General features: G+C 46.0%; 1 protein-coding gene across 1 annotated transcript in view; it reads left to right on the top strand.

The window, feature by feature from the left end:
- nid1a (nidogen 1a) overlaps positions 1-17,361 on the top strand; it is a 120,773-nt gene that overhangs the window by 17,869 nt on the left and 85,543 nt on the right. Inside the window, exons 5-6 of the mRNA XM_078213409.1 lie at positions 5,870-6,019; positions 14,152-14,403. Of these exons, the coding sequence (XP_078069535.1) occupies positions 5,870-6,019; positions 14,152-14,403 (402 nt within the window). The remainder of the gene's footprint in view (positions 1-5,869; positions 6,020-14,151; positions 14,404-17,361) is intronic.

The raw sequence follows: 17,361 nt of genomic DNA, 5'->3' as shown, positions 1-17,361 counted from the left end.
CCCCAAAGGACATTAGTGAACCAGATGGGTTTTTACAATTGTTGATAGTTTCATGGTCGCTATCACTGAGAGAACTTTCAATTCGAGATTTATTGATTGAATTTAAATATCTCCAGCTGCTGTGGCTGAATTTAAACACATACTTTGCAGCATTCACCTGTGTCTCTGGATTTCTAGTCCGGCACAGTGGTTAGCACTGCTGCCTCACAGCGCCAGGGACCTGGGTTCAATTCCTGGCTTGGGTAACTGTGTCTGTGCGGAGTCTGCACGTTCTCCCCGTATCTGCGTGGGTTTCCTCCGGGTGCTCCGGTTTCCTCCTACAGTCCGAAAGACGCGCTGGTTAGGTGCATTGGCCATGCTAAATTCTCCCTCAGTGTACCCGAACAGGCACCGGAGTGCGGCAACTAGGGGATTTTCACAGTAACTTTATTGTGTTAATGTGAGCCTACTTGTGACTAATAAATAAACTTTTTAGTCCAGTGACGTTATCACAAAGCTACTATCTTCCCATGAAAATGCAGAAAAATTGTTGTATGAATGATTCTTCCTTTAATGAGACGTGTTATAATGACCTTGTTGATGATGTGGTTTATGGATATGACTCTGGGAGTACCGATATGACTTAAGTCTATACCTATATGAAACTTAACCCTCTGGCCCAGAAAGGTCATCATAAACCTGTGGCCACTCACTCCTTACAGGTAGTAAATCCCAAGAGGGATTTTAATTTTAAAATCTTACTGATTAAAATCTTACTTTCCTTTCAGTGTCCTGTCTATCCGATCTTGTCCCCTCATTATTTCTCTTTCTGCATCTAATTTGACACTAATTGATCCGATTTCCTTCTTGGTTATTTCTCTGTTTCTGTTTATTTCCTTAATTTTAGTTGCTTAAGGAGATGCAATCTTGGTTCCAACATTCTGGCATTCCCAGCTGCTTATTTTCCTCACCTCAACATTATTTTCTTGATTTTCCATAAATTCTATTTCCACTCTTCCCATTGGCACAGCGGTTAATGCTGCTGCCTCACAGCGCCAGGGACCCAGGTTCACTTCCCGGCTTGGGTCACTGTCTGTGCGGAGTTTGCATGTTCTCCCCGTGTCTGCGTGAGTTTCCTCCGGGTGCTCTGGTTTCCTCCCACAGTCCAAAAGACGTGCTGGTTAGGGTGCATTGGCCGTGCTAAATTCTCTCTCAGTGTACCCGAACAGGTGCCGGAGTGTGGCGACTAGGTGATTTTCACAGTAACTTCATTGAAGTGTTAATGTAAGCCTACTTGTGACACTAATAAATAAACTTAAATTGTCATTTGATTTTCTTTCTGAAATTTGGACCCTCTGTTCGTTGTTACTTTCATCTTTTTTTTCCAACGAGTTTCCTTTTTCCTTCCCTGGGAGATCCTTCCCTGGGATATGATTCCAGACGGGAAGTGCCCCCTCTTGAATGTCACTCAAGTGACATCCAGTTTTTAAAAAAACTCTAGGTGTTGCTAGCGAGACCAGCATTTATTGCCCATCCCTAATTGCCCTTGATTGTGGTGAGCTGTTTTCTTGAGCCATCTAGGTAATCTCAGTGTTCCCACAGTGCTGTTAGGGAGGGGGTTCCAGGATTTTGCCCAGCATTAGTGAAGGAATTATAGTATATTTACAAATCAGGGTGGTGTTTGACTTGGAGAGTGGGTGATGTTTCCATGCACCTTCTGTGCTTGGGATTCTAGGCGTTAAGAAATCATAGAAATCATAGAAACCCTACAGTGCAGAAAGAGGCCATTCGGCCCATCGAGTCTGCACCGACCACAATCCCACCCAGGCCCTACCCCCACATATTTACCCACTAATCCCTCTCACCTACGCATCTCAGGACACGAAGGGAAATTTTTAGCATGGCCAATCAACCTAACCCACACATCTTTGGACTGTGGGAGGAAACCGGAGCACCCGGAGGAAACCCACGCAGACACGAGGAGAATGTGCAAACTCCACACAGTCAGTGACCCAAGCCGGGAATTGAACCCAGGTCCCTGGAGCTGTGAAGCAGCAGTGCTAACCACTGTGCTACCGTGCCGAGATTGCAGGTTGGGAGGTTCTGTCGGCCAATTGCAACAGTGCATCATGTCAATGGTACACACTGCAGCCATAGTGTGCAGGCTGCTAAACAAGCGGATTGCTTTGCCCTGGATGGTGCCAAGCTTTGACAAGTGCAGAGTCACACTCCTGGCTTGTAACTTGGGGATGAAGAGGTTCTGGGCTGTCGTCATATGAATACCTAACCTCTGACCAGCTTTATTAGCTACAATGTTCATGTGACTTGTCCAGTTGAATCTCTCTTCACTGGTGACCTCCCTCCCACTGCAGGTTTTAGTTTTTCCTTTCCTTCCCCTGTTTCAGGGTGACTGCCAATGACTTGGCTTTAACTTTCTCATCCCTGTGTTCAAATCCCTCTATTGGCCTTTCCCATCTTTACCTGTGTAAACTCAGCAGGTCCTTCAAGATTTCTGTGCTCCTCAGTTCTACCCTTTTGTATATTGCCAATTTTCTTTGCCCCATTATTAGTGGCAATTAGTTGTCTGGACCTTAAGCTTTAAAATTTCCACCTCGATCCCCTCACCTCTCTACTTTTCTGTCCTTTTAAGACATCCCTAATAACCTTCCTTTGGTTGCCTGTTCCAGTATCCCCAAATGTATCTCAGCATCTAATTTTGGCATTCTGCTGCACCTTGGGAAGTTTAAGGTGTTAAAGGTGTTGTGTGAATTAAAATTGTTCTTCCGATTGAGTACCCAGTGCTCTGCTCTCCCTTCGAGATGCCAGCTTCATGTGATGTTTGAGAATTAATTTGTAGAATTTTTCTGCTTTAGTAAAAGATCTGTCTTTGCTATTCCACAGCGTGGAATGATGCAGGTCGGATGCAGCCTTCTGATTTGATTTGATTTGATTTATTATTGTCACAGATATCGGTATGCAGTGAAAAGTATTGTTTCTTGCGCGCTCTACAGATAAAGCATACCGTTCATAGAGGAGGAAACAAGAGGGTGCAGAATGTAGTGTTACAGTCATAGCTAGGGTGTAGAGAAAGATCAACTTAATGCAAGGTGGGTCCATTCAAAAGTCTGACAGCAGCAGGGAAGAAGCTGTTCTTGAGTCGGTTGGTACGTGACCTCAGACTTTTGTATCTTTTTCCCGATGGAAGATGGTGGAAGAGAGAATGTCCGGGGTGCGTGGTGTCCCCTTAATTATGCTGGCTGCTTTGCCGAGGCAGTGGGAGGTGTAGACAGAGTAAATGGATGGGAGGCTGGTTTGCTACATTCACAACCTTTTGTAGTTTCTTGCGGTCTTGGGCAGAGCAGGAGCCCATACCAAGCTGTGATACAACCAGAAAGAATGTTTTCTATGGTGTATCTGTAAAAGTTGGAGAGAGTCGTAGCTGACATGCCAAATTTCCTTAGCCTCCTGAGAAAGTAGAGGCGTTGGTGGGCTTTCTTAACTATAGTGATGGTATGGGGGGGACCAGGACTGGTTGTTGGTGATCTGGACACCTAAAAACTTGATGCTCTCGACCCTTTCTACTTCATCCCCATTGATGTAGGCGGAGGCATGTTCTCCTTAACACTTCCTGAAGTCGATGACAATCTCCTTCATTTTGTTGACATTGAGGGAGAGATTATTGTTGCCGCACCAGTTCACCAGATTCTCTATCTCATTCCTGTACTCTGTCTTGTCATTGTTTGAGATCTGACCCACTACGGTGGTGTCGTCAGCAAACTTGAAAATCGAATTGGAGGGGAATTTGGCCACACAGTCATAGGTGTATAAGGAGTAAGGTAGGGGGCTGAGAACACAGCCTTGTGGGGCACCAGTGTTGAGGATCATTGTGGAGGAGATGTTGTTGCCTATCCTTACTGATTGTGGTCTGTGAGTTAGGAAGTTCAGGATCCAGTCACAGGGAGGTGCCGAAGCCCAGGCCACGGAGTTTGGAGATGGGTTTTGTGGGAATAATGGTGTTGAAGACTGAGCTGTAGTCAATAAATAGGAGTCTGACATAGGCGTCCTTGTTATCTAGGTGTTCCAGGGTTGAGTGCAGGGCCAGGGAGAGAGTGTCTGCTGTGGACCTGTTGCGGCAGTAGGCGAACTGTAATGGATCCAGGCAGTCCGGGAGGCTGGGATTGATTCGTGCCATGACTAACCTTTCGAAGCACTTCATCATGATGGATGTCAGAGCCACCGGACGATAGTCATTGAGGCTGCTTGGTTTTTCTTAGGTACCGGGATGATGGTCATCTTCTTGAAGCAGATAGAGACCTCAGATTGTTGTAAAGAGAGGTTGAAGGTGTCTGTGAATACCAAGCGAGCTGATCCGCACAGGATCTGAGTGCACGTCCGGGTACCCCATCCGGGCTAGTCGCTTTCTGTGGGTTGACCTTCAAGAAAGCTGCTCTGACATCTGCAATGGTGACCCCCAGATACAGGTCCATCCAGGGCTTCCAGGGCGGAGGGCATGTTCTTGCTGGCTTCTTGCTCAAAACGGGCATAGAATGCATTGAGCTCATCAGGGAGGGATGTGTTGGAGCCGGCGATTTTACATGCCTTCATCTCGTAGCCTGTAATGTCTTGCAGACCTTGCCATAATCGGCAGGGGTCGGTGTGGCTAGCCTGGGACTCTAGCTTGGTCCGGTACTGTCTTTTGGCATCTTTGATGGATCTCCTTACATCGTATCTGACTTTCTTGTGTAGGTCAGGGTCGCCTGACTTGAACGCATTTGGTGTACTAGAGTGTAGAGAATGATCAACTTAATGTGAGGTATGTTCATTCAAAAGTCTGATGGCAGCAGGGAAGAAGCTGTTTTTGAGTCAGTTGGTATGTGATCTCAGACTTTTGTATCTTGTTCCTGATGGAAGAAGGTGGAAGAGAGAATGTCCGGGATGCATGGGGTTCTTTTAAGGCAAAGGTTTTTCAGGCAAAGATAGATTTTTGAACAGTAAAGGAATTAAGGGTTATGGTGAGCAGGCGGTTAAGTGAAGCTGAGTCCATGAAAAGATCAGCCATGATCTTATTGAATGGCGGAGCAGGCTCGAGGGGCCAGGTGGTCTACTCCTGCTCCTAGTTCTCATGTTCTTATTTATGTATCGGGACACTCCGATCCCTCTGCACCAATGAGTTCTGCAGTCTCTCTCCATTTAAATAAGATGCTGCTTTTCTATTCTTCCAGCCAAAGTTCACATTCTCCCACATTATACTCCATCCCTGCCAAAGCTTTACCAACTTGTACAACTGGTCTAAATCCTGTTGCAGACTCTTATGTAATCTTAACAATTTAAAAATCTACCATGCATTTGGTCCCTTCATCCAAGTCATTGGTATAGATTGCAAATAGTCGAGGCTTCAACACTGATCCCTGTGGCAGCCCGCTGGTTACAGCCTGCCATCCCATTAGTTTGTCAGCGCCTGACACATTCACTGAGTCAATGCGCTGAGTGTTCTTAGTGAGACTGGGCCAGTCCAAGGAAAGAGATTGTGTCCTGTATCCCTTTTCATGAGATCATATTGGAGCCATTCTCTCTGTCCCTCTGTATCCTACCTGATTATTTCCTTTCTCCCTCGATATTGTCACAGTTATATTGGACATCTTTTCTCCTCGGTGTAATATTTGGAGTAATACTCTTGATTTTAACTTTTTTATTAGCTGTGTTTACTTGTGTGTGTTTCTCTCTTATAGGGTAAAATTCTAAATAAGTGACAGAAACAAAGAAGCATTCTGTCTACCCCGCCACCCGCATGTCTAACGTCTGTAAATGTAACCAAACTCTTGCTAAAGTTAAAAATCTGTGTCTTGTTCTGCAAGTTTGATCATGGCATTTCTTCCCCCCCTTCTACCAGTTTTCTCATACAGTACAGAAAGACAACTGACCTGTGCCAACAGTCGTCATGTCTGCTCGATTCACGGCCAATGCAGGGACTATGTGGCAGGCTTCTGCTGTCATTGTAATCCTGGCTATTATGGGAATGGCAAGCAGTGTGTCGCAGAAGGTAAGTCTGATTTGCTTTATGATTTTCATTCCAAAACCAAAAGGCCTACGCAGCTGCAAGAAAAGATTTTAGCAATGGCTGGTCGGGTTATCTGGATGCATATTGCCTACAAACGAAAGCCTCCGAACTCTTTATAGGGTAGTGACTTTGCGAGTGGACATCTGACAGAACAAGAAGGTGGTCAAAAGTAGAAGACCACCAGAAAGACAAATGCCTCAGTTTAATGATGGAAGTGCTCCTTACCTTCCCTGGTGGTCTAGTGGTTAGGATTCCACGCTGTCACCGCCACGGCCCAGGTTCAATTCCAGGTCAGGGATGATATCTGTGTTAAACCTCCCCCCCTTCACCTTGAACCTATGACCCCTCGTGAACGTCACCACCGACCCGGGGAAAAGCTTCCCACCGTTCACCCTATCTATGCCTTTCATAATTTTATACACCTCTATTAAGTCTCCCCTCATCCTCCGTCTTTCCAGGGAGAACAACCCCAGTTTACCCAATCTCTCCTCATAACTAAGCCCCTCCATACCAGGTAACATCCTGGTAAACCTCCTCTGTACTCTCTCCAAAGCCTCCACGTCCTTCTGGTAGTGTGGCGACCTTGCCTGGCTTTTGCTACCAAATAAACCTGTTGGACTTTAACCTGGTGTTGTTAAACTTCTTACAAGTGGTGTTCCGCAGGGCTCTGTATTGGGACCTCTGCTGTTTGTGATTTATATAAATGATCTGGAAGAAGGTGTAACTGGGGTGATCAGTAAGTTTGCAGACGACACAAAATTGGCAGGACTTGCAGATAGTGAGGAACATTGTCAGAAGCTACAGAAGGATATAGATAGGCTGGAAATTTGGGCAAAGAAATGGCAGATGGAGTTCAATCCAGATAAATGCGAAGTGATGCATTTTGGTAGAAATAATGTAGGGAGGAGCTATATGATAAATGGCAGAACCATAAAGGGTGTAGATACGCAGAGGGACCTGGGTGTGCAAGTCCACAGATCCTTGAAAGTGACGTCACAGGTGGAGAAGGTGGTGAAGAAGGCATATGGCATGCTTGCCTTTATAGGACGGGGCATAGAGTATAAAAGTTGGGGTCTGATGTTGCAGATGTATAGAACGTTGGTTCGGCCGCATCTGGAATACTGTGTCCAGTTCTGGTCGCCACACTACCAGAAGGACGTGGAGGCTTTGGAGAGACTACAGAGGAGGTTTACCAGGATGTTACCTGGTATGGAGGGGCTTAGTTATGAGGAGAGATTGGGTAAACTGGGGTTGTTCTCCCTGGAAAGACGGAGGATGAGGGGAGACTTAATAGAGGTGTATAAAATTATGAAAGGCATAGATAGGGTGAACGGTGGGAAGCTTTTCCCCAGGTCGGTGGTGACGTTCACGAGGGGTCATAGGTTCAAGGTGAAGGTGGGGGGAGGTTTAACACAGATATCAGACGGACATATTTTACACAGAGGGTGGTGGGGGCCTGGAATGCGCTGCCAGGCAAGGTTGTGGAGGCGGACACACTGGGAACATTTAAGACTTATCTAGACAGCCATATGAACGGAGTGGGAATGGAGGGATACAAAAGAATGGTCTAGTTTGGACCAGGGAGCGGCACGGGTTTGGAGGGCCGAAGGGCCTGTTCCTGTGCTGTATTGTTCTTTGTTTTGTTTAATAAAGATTTATTAGGGGCGACACGGTGGCAAAGTGGTTAACCGCTGCATCTCCGTGCCAGGGACCAAGGTTCAATTCCTTGGGACATTTTCCCCGTGTCTGCGTGGGTTTTCTCCGGGTGCTCCGGTTTCCTCCCACACTCCAAAGATGTGCAGGTTAGGTTGATTGACTATGCTAAATTGCCCCTTAGTGTCAGGGGATTAGCAGGGTAAATAGGTGAGGTTATGGGGATAGAGTCTGGTTAGGATTGTTATCAGTGCAGACTTGATGGGCTGAATGGCCTCCTTCAACAGCCTATAATTCTATTCTATGAAATCAGTTAATTTAGACTTGGAGAAATTCTGCCTATTCTCCTGCTAAAAGGTCGCTCACACTACGCCGTACTATTTGGTATCTGCTTCGATTTGTCTGTGTTGATCGTACATTGTACAAGGCTGCTCAGGGAGACGAGAGATGAAATCGCTGAGCCTCTTTCGCAAATCTTTGTCTCATCACTGGACGCAGGTGAGGTCCCAGAGGATTGGAGGATAGCTAATGTGGTCCCGTTATTTAAGAAGGGTAGGAAGGATAACCCGGGTAATTATAGGTCGGTGAGCTTGACGTCCGTGATGGGGAAGTTGTTGGAGAAGATTCTTAGAGATAGGATGTATGCACATTTAGAAAAGAATAAACTCATTAACGATAGTCAGCATGGTTTTGTGAGAGGGAGGTCATCCCTCACTAACCTGGTGGAGTTTTTTGAAGAAGTGACCAGAATGGTTGACGAGGGAAGGGCCGTGGATGTCGTCTATATGGACTTTAGTAAAGCGTTTGACAAAGTCCCTCATGGTAGGCTGGTGAAAAATGTTGGATCTCATGGGATAAAGGGGGAGGTGGCTAGATGGGTGGAGAACTGGCTTGGTCACAGAAGACAGAGGGTGGTAGTGGAAGGGTCTTTTTCCGGCTGGATGCCTGTGACTAGTGGTGTTCACAGTAAGAAGTCTCACAACACCAGGTTAAAGTCCAACAGGTTTATTTGGTAGCAAATACCATAAGCTTTCGGAGCGCTGCCCCTTCGTCAGATGGAGTGGTTATCTGTTCTCCAACAGTGCACAGACACAGAAATCAAGTTACAGAATACTAACTAGAATGCAAATCTCTACAGCTAGCCAGGTCTTAAAAGGTACAGATAATGTGGGAACTAGTGGTGTTCCGCAGGGCTCTGTATTGGGACCTCTGCTGTTTGTGATTTATATAAACGATCTGGAAGAAGGTGTAACTGGGGTGATCAGTAAGTTTGCGGATGACACAAAATTGGCAGGACTTGCAGATAGTGAGGAGCATTGTCAGAAGCTACAGAAGGATATAGATAGGCTGGAAATTTGGGCAAAGAAATGGCAGATGGATTTCAATCCTGATAAATGCGAAGTGATGCATTTTGGTAGAAATAATGTAGGGAGGAGCTATACGATAAATGGCAGAACCATAAAGGGTGTAGATACGCAGAGGGACCTGGGTGTACAAGTCCACAGATCCTTGAAGGTGATGTCACAGGTGGAGAAGGTGGTGAAGAAGGCATATGGCATGCTTGCCTTTATAGGACGGGGCATAGAGTATAAAAGTTGGGGTCTGATGTTGCAGATGTATAGAACGTTGGTTCGGCTGCATTTGGAATACTGCGTCCAGTTCTGGTCGCCACACTACCAGAAGGACGTGGAGACTTTGGAGAGAGTACAGAGGAGGTTTACCAGGATGTTGCCTGGTATGGAGAGGCTTAGTTATGAGGAGAGATTGGGTAAACTGGGGTTGTTCTCCCTGGAAAGACGGAGGATGAGGGGAGACTTAATAGAGGTGTATAAAATTATGAAAGGCATAAATAGGGTGAACGGTGGGAAGCTTTTCCCCAGGTTGGTGGTGACGTTCACGAGGGGTCATAGGTTCAAGGTGAAGGGGGGGAGGTTTAACACAGATATCAGAAGGACATATTTTACACAGAGGGTGGTGGGGGCCTGGAATGCGCTGCCAGGCAGGGTGGTGGAGGCAGACATACTGGGAACGTTTAAGACTTATCTGGATGGCCATATGAACGGAGTGGGAATGGAGGGATACAAAAGAATGGTCTAGTTTGGACCAGGGAGCGGCACGGGCTTGGAGGGCCGAAGGGCCTATTCCTGTGCTGTATTGTTATTTGTTCTTTGAAGCCTGACTGTTGATTTGTGAATGGGAGGGAGATTAATCTGTTGGGATTTTTTTTCTGAAAACTGGGTGATTGATGGGTGACATGCAACACTTACCCGAGTTTATAAAAATCGCAAACTGTGAGATCACAGGCTATCCAATCATGATGGAGCTTCGGATCAGGCGTTGACCACTCAATCTCTTCAATTCTGTTCCCCGGGTGGGTGGGGGGGGTGGGGGTCACGGCTGTCTTCAACCTCAACTGAATTCACCCACAATTATTCTTTTCAAATCCCACCCATTGATACCCTCACCCGGATCAAAGATCTGTTATCAGCCTTGAATGTTCTCATCAACACCAGCATCCACCGCTTTCTTGAATCACAGAATGATTACAGCATTCGTGGAGTTATTCACCCTGTCATGCCCATGTCAGTTCTCTGTGAGAGCAACTCGGCGAGTCCAACTTCTCCGTCCTTTCTCCACAGCCCTGTTTTTTTTCTCTGTTCAGGTGCTTATCCAATTCCCTTTTGAAAGCCACGATTGAATCTGCCTCCACCACACACTTCAGAAGCACATTGCAAATTCCAACTACTCACTGTGTCAAAATGCTTTTCCTCGTGCCACTGTTTGTTCTTTTGGTCTGGTGCTCTGATATTTGAACCTTCTGCCAGTGGTTATAGTTTCTCCATGTTGACTCTGGGGCAGCACGGTGGTACAGTGGTCAGCGCTGCTTCTTCATAGCACCAGGGACCTGGCTTCGATTCCCGGCTCGGGTCAATGTCTCTCTGGAGTTTGCACGTTCTCCCCGTGTCTGTGTAGGTTTCCTCCGGGTGCTCCGGTTTCCTCCCACAGTCCAAAGACGTGCTGGTTAGGTGCATTGGCCGTGCTAAATTCTCCCTCAGTGTACCCTAACAGGTGCCGGAGTGTGGTGACTCGGGGATTTACACAGTAACTTCATTGCAGCGTTAATGTAAGCCTACTAAATGTGTGACTAATCAATAAGCTTTAACTGTCCTGACCCCTTGTGATTTTGAACATCTCTATCAAATCTCCTCTTGACCATCTTGAAGCAGAATAACCCAAGCTTCTCCAATCCTTCCATGGAACCGAAATCCCTCCTCCCTGGAGTATTCTCATAAACCTCTCCTGCACCCTCTGGAAAGCTTTCACATCCTCCCTATCATGTGCTTCCTAGATTTGGCGATAGAACTCCAGTTACGTCAGAACCAGTGTTTTATGAAGTTTATCATCATTTCCTTGCTGCTGTAACCCTGTGTCTCCAGTTATAAAGTTCAGGATCCTATCTGCCCCTTTAACCAACTTCTCAACCTGCCCTGCCACCTTCAACAATTTGAGCAAATAAATCCCCAGTCCTTGCACCCACTTTAGAATTGTTTTCCTTCATTCTTCATACTAAAATGTATCACTTCACTGCATTAAGTTTAATCTGCCATGAAAAGCAATGAACCCAGTACCAACCCACCATATACCTTCCTTCAGTCCAAAAAAACAGCTTCCACTGTTTCCTGCCACTCCAGCACCTTTTATATCCGTGCTGCCACAATCCTTTCTTTATTTTCTAAGCTTCAGTTCTGTTTGCGTGCCTGTTATGTGACATTCTGTCAAACACCATTCCGAAGTCCCCGTACACCACATCAATTGCTTTAACCCTCATCAATCCTCAGTTACCTCTTCAGAAAAGCCAATCAAGTTGGTTAAACACGAATTGTCTTTGACAAATCCTTGCTGTGTTTCCTTAATTAATCCACATTTGCCCAAATGGCTGCTAATTGTATCCCAGGTTATCATTTTTAAAAACTTTCCCTCCACCAATTGACTGGTTTCATAGAATCCCTACTGTGCAGGAGGCCATTCGGCCAATCGAGGCTGCACTGACCGCAATCCCACCCAGGCCCTATCCCCATAGCCCCACTACTCCCCCTGACATTAAGGGGGCCAATTTACCATGGCCAATCAACCTGACCCGCACATCTTTGGACTGGTTTGTACTCGCTGGGTTTTATATTACACTAATTTTTGTACAATAGAACATAGAACATTACAGCGCAGTACAGGCCCTTCGGCCCTCAATGTTGCGCCGACCTGTGAAACCAATCTAAATCTCATCTAACCTACACTATTCCAATATCATCCATATGTTTATCCAATGACCCTTTAAATGCCCTTAATGTTGACGAGTTGCAGGCAGGGCATTCCACGCCCTTACTACTCTCTGACTAAAGAACCTACCTCTGACATCTGTCCTATATCTATCACCCCTTAATTTAAAGCTATGTCCCCTCGTGCTAGCCATCACCATCCGAGGAAAAAGGCTCTCACTGTCCACCCTATCTAATCCTCTGATCATCTTGTATGCCTCTATTAAGTCACCTCTTAACCTTCTTCTCTCTAACGAAAACAGCCTCAAGTCACTCAGCCTTTCCTCATAAGACCTTCCCACCATACCAGGCAACATCCTGGTAAATCTCCTCTGCACCTTTTCCAATGCTTCCACATCCTTCCTATAATGCAGCGACCAGAACTGTACGCAATACTCCAAGTACGGTCGCACCAGAGTTTTGTATAGCTGCAACATGACATCATGGCTCCGAAACTCAATCCCTCTACCAATAAAAGCTAACACACTGTACGCCTTCTTAACAACCCTATCAACCTGGGTGCCAACTTTCAGGAATCTATGCACATGGACACCTGGGTCTCTCTGCCCATCCACACAACCAAGTATCTTACCAATAGCCCAGTACTCTGTATTCTTGTTACTCCTTCCAAAGTGAGTCATCTCACACTTTTCCGCATTAAACTCCATTTGCCACCTCTCAGCCCAGCTCTGCAGCTTATCTATGTCCCTCTATAACCTGCAACATCCTTCCGCACTGTCCACAACTCCACCGACTTTAGTGTCATCCGCAAATTTACTAACCCATCCTTCTACGCCCTCATCCAGGTCATTTATGAAAATTACAAACAGCAGTGGCCCCAAAACAGATCCTTGCGGTACACCACTAGTAACTGGACTCCAGGATGAACATTTCCCATCAACCACCACCCTCTGTCTTCTTACAGCTAGCCAATTCCTGATCCAAACCGCAAAATCACCCTCAATCCCATGCCTCCATATTTTCTGCAATAGCCTACCATAGGGAACCTTATCAAATGCATAATGTTTGCAGTTCTCCAGTCCTCTGGCATCACCCACCATATCTAAGGAGGATTAGAAGATTATGGCAAGTATAGGTGGCACAGCGGTTCGATTCCAGTTTTGAGTCACTATCTGTGCGGAGTTTGCACGTTCTCCCCGTGTTTGCTTGGGTTTCCTCCAGGTGCTCCGTTTTCCTCCCACAGTCCAAAGATGTGGATTGGTCATGCTAAGTTGCCCTTTAGTGTCCCAAGCTGTGTAGGTTGGGAGGATTAGTGGGGTAAATATATAAGGTTAAGGGGATAGGACAGAGAGGTGGGAATGGATAAGATGCTCTGTTGGGGAGTCGGTGCAGACTCGATGGGCCGAATGACCTCCTCCTGCACTGTAGGTATTCTATGATGCTACCTCCTCAATTTCCACCTTTGCTGCCTTTAAGTGTGTCCCCTCTGGTCCTGGTGACTTATTAACTTCATATCACAGGGCCTTTTTAATATCCCTTTATTCAATTTTTAGCCTATCCTGTAGTAATTGGAAGGATTGGCAGCCACCAGCTAGTATATAACAAACTACAACGTTTTATTTACAAGCAGATTAATGTAGAGAGTACTTTCACACTATTAACACTAATTTACTGATTATATAATTACAGAAGACTTTTGGATTCCTTTTTATGTTAGCTGCCAGTCCCTTCTCATACTCTCCTGGTGCCTCTCTGGTTATGTTATCAAACCTTTGGGAAGAAGAATGAGCACCATGTTTGAACCTTGGAGCTGGATTTTACACTCGGCTGCCGGTGTGTTTGAAGGCCGAGGTGACCCAGCTTCTGACCCGCCTGAAATGTTACTGGTTAGGGGAGGAGGGGGAGGTGTTGGGCGACCTTTTAAGTCCCAGCGTTAAATGATTGCAGGGTAGCTTTCAGGATCGTGGGCAGACTAACCACTGACTTTAGTTGCTGGGTGGGAGGAGGGGAGGGTAGTGGAGACCACAGAACCCCATAAAATCCACCCTTTAATCTTATGCTTTTTTGATGTCCACCACATCCTGTCCAGGTGGATCTTTGGATCGGGATGACCCTTCAGTCACAACAAATCCATCCCAGGAATGAGTTTGGAAATCCGATAACTATTTTTCCTTTTTTTTTTAACAGGATCTCCACAACGTGTGAACGGAAAGGTGAATGCAAAGATTTTTGTTGGATCCAGCCCGGTCCCTGTTCAGTTTGAGAACATTGACCTGCATTCATACGTAGTGGTGAATGATGGTCGGTCATACACTGCTATCAGCAGAATCCCAGCAGTGCTCGGCTGCTCTCTCTTGCCACTGTCTTCTGTTGGAAGTATTATCGGTTGGATGTTTGCCTTGGAGCAACCGGGCTATGAAAACGGATTTAGCATTGTTGGTAAGTAGTTTCTTCACCCTGAGAGGACTGGGTTATGTTGGCGTGAAATGGATTGACACCGGCTTTGATTGCTACAATATTGGCAACCATACTTAACAGCTGCTTCAGCTGCAAGCTCTGGAATTCCCTCTCCTGCCTCTCTAACCTTTTCATGGTGTGGTGGATCAGAGTATGTTTGAGATCTTCCTTATGGAAATCACAAGAGCGAGAGGAAGATTTGGCAGCAGTGAGGAAGAGGCAATGTTGTTGGTGGTGGCTAATGAGACAACAGACGCACTCTGGTAGTGATGGGAGGCAGTGAGTGACTAGGAAGGATCTGGCGCAGGTAAGTGTATTCAAGGCAAAAAAAAATTGGCAACTGTTTAACATGTGATGACGGAGGGTCAGGGAGAGGATTTGGAATTTTGAAAAATTGCTCCTGAGCAAACTGGGGTTGGTTATTTTCCAGGAATTGATGAGGGTAGCCATGACATGGAGATGCTGGCGTTGGACCAGGATGGGCACAGTGAGAAGTCTCACAACACCAGGTTAAAGTCCCAACAGGTCTATTTGGTATCACGAGCTTTCGGAGTGTCACTCCTACATCAGGTGAGTGGATGAAGGAGCAGCGCTCTGAAAGCTTGTGATACCAAATAAGCCTATTGGACTTTAACCTGGTGTTGAGAGGGTGGGCAGGTTTGAGGGATTGGCAGGATATGTGAATAATATGGAGGATTGAGTAGTATTGGTGATCTCAATGTCAGCAATCATGAGGGTTAAGTTGATGGCAGGTAGTGGGAACAGTTTAAAAACCCTTTCTGTAAAGCTTGATGCAATCATGTTTCACTAGATTCCTCTGATTGAAAGCCCTGTGGTAGCCTGTGTCACAGCTTTTCCCACCAAAGTTGCTCAATTTTGGTGCAGACAACAAGTGACTTGATCTTTCTCTTGAGGATAATGAAACCAGGATTACGGGAATGGTGCCAGAACTCTCATCCCACTCGGAAAGGCAGCTCCTCCGAGAAGGATCAGAGTTGGATCGCCAGATGGAAAAACTGCGAATTGTCACCAAGAGATTAAATTTCTATCCTCGTATCAGCTCCTTTAGACATGAGGCACCAATGGGAAGTGAAGGACTAAAGAGAATTTATCAGCCGCCCTCCTAATCTCCTGTTCCCCAGAGCTGAATTATTTAGCATTTTCTTCCCTGGACCAAAGTTTGGATTGCCCATATAAAATATTTAGATCTGCTTAGCACGAGGATATAATGATGAGATTCCCATCGTGTATCTCCCACTGTCATCTCTCTCCATAGTCTTTCATAGAATCATAGAATCCCTACAGTGCAGAAGGAGGCCATTCAGCCCATTGAACCTGCATAGACAACAATCCCACCTGGGTCTATTCCTGTAACCCCATGTATTTACCCTACTATTCCCCCTGACACTAAGGAACAATTTAGCACGGCCAATCAACCTAACCTCCACATCTTTGGAGTGTGGGATGAAACTGGAGCACCCGGAGGAAGCCCACGCAGACACGGGGAGAATGTGCAAACTCCACACAGTCAGTGACCCAAGCCGGGAATTGAACTCGGGTCCCTGGCGCTGTGAGGCAGCACCTGTTCGAGCACACTGCACAGTTCTGTCCCTGTGTTGCCCTTGTCCTTCAGAGCATGGGAAGTTACCAAGATAAGAACAGAAAGAGGCCATTCAGCCCCTCAATTGGGGTCTGCTATTCAGTGAGATCCTGACTTAGCAGTATCCTATCCTCATTTACTCACCTTGGCTCAATATGTCTGGATAACCTTGTCCAGAAAAAATAGATCAACCGTAAATTCAAAATGGTTGATTTATCAAGCTGCATCTTAACTTCTAAATTGGTTTTGTAACTCTCAATATCCTTATTTAATTCTCAATTTCTTCCATGTTGACATTTTCCGCTGACCTCTGTCTCAGCAGCTGTTTTTTTTGGAGGGATGGGAGGTAGGGTGGGGTTGAAGGTTGGAGTGGGTAGAGTTCTAGATTTACCCCCACCTTCTGAGCGGAAAGGTCATCTCTGCCATCACTCCTGAGGGACATAACTCATGTTCTAATATTAATGTCCCTGGTTCTGATCTCCCCGCCAGAGGAAATATCTATTTACCCCACCTCACCCACTCAATGCTTTCAAACATTGTATTGTGTGCTGTGAGCTAAACTTGACGCCCATATTTTGCGTTGCAGAATTACAGAACATTTACAGCAAAGAAACAAGCCCGGCTAGTCCAGATGGATATTTTGGGTGGCACGGTGGCACAGTGGTTAGCACTGCTGCCTCACAGCGCCAGGGACCTGGGTTCGATTCCCGGCCTAGGTCACTGTCTGTGTGGAGTCTGCGTGTTCTCCCCGTGTCCGCGTGGGTTTCCTCCAGGTGCTCCGGTTTCCTCCCACAGTCTGAAAGACGTGCTGGTTAGGTGCAGTGGCCGTGTTAAATTCTCCCTCAGTGTACCCGAACAGGCGCCAGAGTGTGGCGACTAGGGCATTTTCACAGTAACTTCATTGCAGTGTTAATGTAAGCCTACTTGTGACACTAATAAATAAATAAATTAATAAAAACATTTATGCTCCACACCAGTCTCCCCCTCCATCACCATTAATCTGAACCTATCCTCCGACTCTTCGGTACCATTCTTTCTCATTTGTTTATTGAGCTTATCTTTAAATGCATTTAATAGTGTTCATCTCAAGCACTCCAGGTGGTAGTGAGTTCCATGCTGACCATTCTCTGGAGTAAAGAAGTTTCTCCTGAATCTGCAATTGGATTCATTAATGACTATCATGATCCATAGTTTTGAACTGGTCATGAATGGAAATAACTCTGCCTACCCTACATATCCCGGGGAGACCAGTTGCCTGGCCATCTTCATAAATGTATTCTATCTTCAGAAAGTCAAAGATAGTCATTAGGGTAATCGATCTCTTCCAAAACCCGATAATT

The sequence above is a fragment of the Mustelus asterias genome, chromosome 5, assembly GCF_964213995.1.
Source record: "Mustelus asterias chromosome 5, sMusAst1.hap1.1, whole genome shotgun sequence".
In the NCBI taxonomy this organism is placed as follows: Eukaryota; Metazoa; Chordata; class Chondrichthyes; order Carcharhiniformes; family Triakidae; genus Mustelus; species Mustelus asterias.
The sequence above is the reverse complement of the archived record's forward strand: the minus strand, read 5'-3'. Positions and strand labels throughout refer to the sequence as shown.